The sequence below is a fragment of the Cyphomyrmex costatus genome, unplaced genomic scaffold, assembly GCF_001594065.2.
Source record: "Cyphomyrmex costatus isolate MS0001 unplaced genomic scaffold, Ccosl1.0 scaffold652, whole genome shotgun sequence".
Classification (NCBI taxonomy): domain Eukaryota; kingdom Metazoa; phylum Arthropoda; class Insecta; order Hymenoptera; family Formicidae; genus Cyphomyrmex; species Cyphomyrmex costatus.
Window position 1 is genome coordinate 53479 of NW_017280214.1, and position 4380 is coordinate 57858.

At 36.7% G+C, this 4380-nt stretch overlaps 1 protein-coding gene across 1 annotated transcript; it reads right to left on the reverse strand.

The window, feature by feature from the left end:
* Nucleotides 1–332: 332 nt before the first annotated feature.
* Nucleotides 333–1356, reverse strand: LOC108779968 (uncharacterized). The gene is made up of 2 exons (XM_018547543.1): nt 608–1356; nt 333–485 (listed from the first exon to the last, which is right to left on the reverse strand). The coding sequence occupies exons 1-2, from the start codon at nt 1354–1356 to the stop codon at nt 446–448; spliced, it is 789 nt and encodes a 262-aa protein (XP_018403045.1). The 3' UTR covers nt 333–445.
* Nucleotides 1357–4380: the final 3024 nt, after the last annotated feature.

Sequence of the window (4380 nt, forward strand, 5' to 3'; positions counted from 1 at the left end):
CGCAAACATGCTACACTTTGAACCGTTAATCGAACTTATCTCGACTATAGAGTTACTTGACTTTGATGTATGCACTGAGTTATCGAGAACACATCCCACTTGAGAGGGATTGTCCTTCTGCGTTACTGGAGCTGCGACGGATGCAGAGGCACTCGTCGACTCAGAGCTAGAAGATTGATTCTTCTTGCGAAGTTTAAAACAGTCTGCTTTTACATGGCCTATTGCCTTACAATAAACACAGGACACTGCACTATTATTCTTCGTTGATTGTGATGAAGATTCCGTTGTAGGAAGCACTGGCGTCTTGATACGCTCCTTTTTTGGCACTGGAGGTGGAGACTTCTTAACGTTGATGGCGCAGGAGGAGGTAATTTGTCCCATTTGCTCCAAAAAGTCGTCCATTGAATTGGTTCTTATAGCTGCTGCAGTGCTGCGTAGAGATAAACTATTGATGCCATTGATTATCAATTGTATGCGATCTCGATCTGGCAATTGTAAATTATTCATCAGCTTCATTTTTTGTAAAGCGTAGTCGTGGAATGACTCCTTTGGAAAATTCCATTTCCGTGATTCAACTTTTTGCATAAGTACATGGAAAGGCACGTACCTTTTAAAACGTTTAATGATAGCGTTTTTGAAAGAAAACCAAGAGTCGTTGATTTGCCCATCATCTAAGTCAAACCATTCTCTTGCATTTTTTGTGAGTTTGCTCGATGCGGCAAGAAGAGTAACACCATCTTGTACTCCATGTATTGAAGCAACTCTTTCAACTTTTCGAATCCAAACTTCGACGTCGTCGTCTTCCGTACCACTGAAGACAGAAATTTGATTAGCTAACAGCTTAACAGCCTGTGCAGGGGATGCACTAGCCAAAGGCGGAAAAACATTAATATGTCGATTATTGTCCATAGATGCTGCACCATCCATTGAATTTCGAACTGATGACGAAGAAATTATAATTGGCGATTGTTGATTCGTTGGCGCCACTGATGTTGACGGAGGGGCATTTCTCGTGCCTGACTCAGCGGAGGTGACCGCATTAGCAATCCTTTCGATTAATTGTTGCTGTCGTTGCATTTGTTGCATAATAAAGGTTACGGATTGTTGCATCTCTTCCATGGTAGTAGCAGAACGCACAGAAGAAACATTGTCGACACTTTGTGACGGTCGTGCGATTGTTTGAGAACCACTAGCCACTTCGTTTATAGCTCCGGATTCACAATCATAATAACGTTCATAGTAAGTTAAAAGTCTGTCTAAACAGTCTGTTCGAGACGCAGTGACAGGAAGCTTGAGCTTAATAAGTTCGTCTCTCAACTGCTCGTAAGATAATCCATCGAGGCGTTCGCGATCCATTCTGAATAACGATCGATAAAGTCAATGCGATAAATCGATAAACGCCGTGAATGCACGTAACTTTGTACACTCGTAAACCGAACAGTTACCAACCAATCAGAACTTGTGTTGGCAAAACACTAAGATGGCGACGTTGACACGCGCGCGCAAACGGAAACCGTTGAAGACGTTGAATACAACGTAATGGCGACTATCTGATACAATAGTCGTAAGGCAGCGGCAAATGCCGAGAATGCCGAAAAGCTTTACGTACACCAATTGATGCACTCACGAAAGGCGTAAACGAGAATCACTCGCTTTTGAACGCTTGTAAACGTGAATCGACAAGATGACGACACGTATCACGAACACTGTTACACAGCGGGAAAAAGGCTTTCAGCGTATTAAACCGAACTGAAAAACACTTGTAAACGTGAATCGACAAGTTGACGACACGTATGACGAACACTGTTACACAGCGGGAAAAAGGCTTTCAGCGTATTAAACCGAACTGAAAAACACTTGTAAACGTGAATCGACAAGTTGACGACACGTATGACGAACACTGTTACACAGCGGGAAAAAGGCTTTCAGCGTATTAAACCGAACTGAAAAACACTTGTAAACGTGAATCGACAAGTTGACGACACGTATGACGAACACTGTTACACAGCGGGAAAAAGGCTTTCAGCGTATTAACTGAACTGAAAAACACTTGTAAACGTGAATCGACTAGTTGACGACACGTATGACGAACACTGTTACACAGCGGGAAAAAGGCTTTCAGCGTATTAAACCGAACTGAATAACCCGAGAGGTCACGAACCGACCGAAAACTATAGCAACCGTAATAATCACGGAGCGAAACTTGTACCGCTCGAATGCCGACGAACGCGACGTTCAGTACAAAGAAAACGTGTGTGGATACAAAGGACAAAGGATCCAAGATGGAATCCGAGAGGCAGGACGGTGAGAGGAATCCCACTTCTGAGACTGTAAGGTTTCGACAAGGTTAATCGAGGGGTAGAAATAGAAACGTAACCGGTTAAGGAAACGATGGAAAGATGTCAGGAATAGCTTGAAAGATCCAGGATGAAACACACGTTAGTTAAAAACACACTTTATTGCAGAGCGTCTAGGACGCGACTTCTTAACGTATTCTTGAACTTAGAATTACTGTCGACCAATCACAGGGTCTCTTCTCCATAGCACAGCGCCACGCTGTGGTAGGGAGTCTGGTAACGAGCGCATTGCCAACTTAAAAACTATGAGAAGCGAGTTGTCGCTTACAATATTATTTTTATAATAGAAAATAATCTATTATTAAGAGATAAGCTGAAGGTCTTTAAAGAAAGAAATACTACTTATTTTTTCCATTCATTTTTTTTTTGTTTTTAATAAAATTAATTGTTTTCAAATGATTTTGTGGTGTTATAATTATTAATATATAAATCTTATAGCTAAATTCATTCCGTACATTTCAAATTTACTCGCCTTGAAGAGGCATTAACTAATCACATCGCGAATAAAACGAACGTGTCACGTGACAATGGATTTTTTAAAGATAGATTATATTTTCCAAATACAGTTTTTCTATAATCATTGAAATCAACAAAGTCGGTAGCTAAATCTATAATATCTATTGTATCTAAAATGTGCTTATGAACATAACATATCGCTAAATTGCTCAGTCGTTTCTGCGTCATTGTACTACGTAAGTAGGTTTTTAATCGACGAAGTGCGCTAAAGCTTCGCTCAGCTTCACAAGATGAAGCAGGACACGTCATTAGAAGTTTTATTAAAATTTCCACTTCAGTAAACATATCTTTGACCTATAGAAATTATTAACATCATTACATTTGTCATTTTTACTAGATTCAATTAAAATTTATTATACGATTTAATTTTCATTGAAAAAATGATATAAACTTTTGACCAGACGATACATTTCATGAAATTCAAATTAAATTGGTCAAATGTCTCTAATTAAAGTTGTTTATATGAGTTTAAAGTTTTATTTTAAAAAAGTATTCAATATTTTCACTAATGTAAAATATATATGTATGTGTGTGTACACAGTAAAAACTCTCTGGTAAATGGCTTATAAAAACTCAAAGATAAGCTTAAATATCGTTAGTCGCGAGAGCGTGATAAACAATACTGCAGCCGAATGACTTGTCATGTCTAGTCTAGTCATTAGCGGCTCGCGCCTCGCGCCTCGCTTGGACTTGCAAGTTGCAACACGATTGAACTTGCATTTTCCAATATACCACTAGTTCATTACCGACCTTTTTGGGCGCGCTAAGTAATGAATTTGAAATTATTATTTTCCTACTTAAACTTATTGGATTGCAAATAATGAGTTTCAAAGAGATAAAAAAGTTTTTGAAATGGACACCCAATGACGGGGTGTCCATTGATCTTCAGGGGGTGTCCGGACACCCTGGACACCCCCCGTTGTTGCGCCCCTGCAGTATAGTAAAAGAATTCTGGAAATTAAATATATAACCTCACTTTATTAATTTTTTATAAAATATGTATAATAAAATATATTTTTGTAGAAGTATAAGATTTGCCAATTTTTAAATATTCCATACAAATATATCCATCCTTATATGTATCCTGTGTAAATTAATAATTTATATAGATATATAATAAAATATAAAAATATTTAAATATATATATATATTTGGTAAAATATAAAAAGATTGTTATTGCAATATCTAGTACAAATTGACGAAAAACGATACAAATAACATTTTGAACTAATCTAATAAATAAACCTTCAACAATTTTCTGTAAAATATAATAAATAATATATTATTTAATAACTTTCACAAAAACGTGGTTAGATTCAAAAACAATAATTTCATACAATGAGCATAAAACCACACACAAGTTCTTATTTGTGATAAATTATTATAAATGTAATAAATTATTATAAAATAAATAATTTATTCATATCATTATCATAACTAATCAATAAACGTTTCGGTCATTAACTTGACCATCTTCAGTATTACATTATAGTTATAAATAAAATTC

Bases quoted from the DNA above. Each gene is read 5' to 3' on its own strand.
- LOC108779968 (XM_018547543.1), bottom strand. From the start codon at position 1,356: ATGGATCGCGAACGCCTCGATGGATTATCTTACGAGCAGTTGAGAGAC. The intron at 486-607 runs GTACGTGCCTTT...TACAATTGCCAG, and splicing joins ATCATTAAACGTTTTAAAAG to ATCGAGATCGCATACAATTG.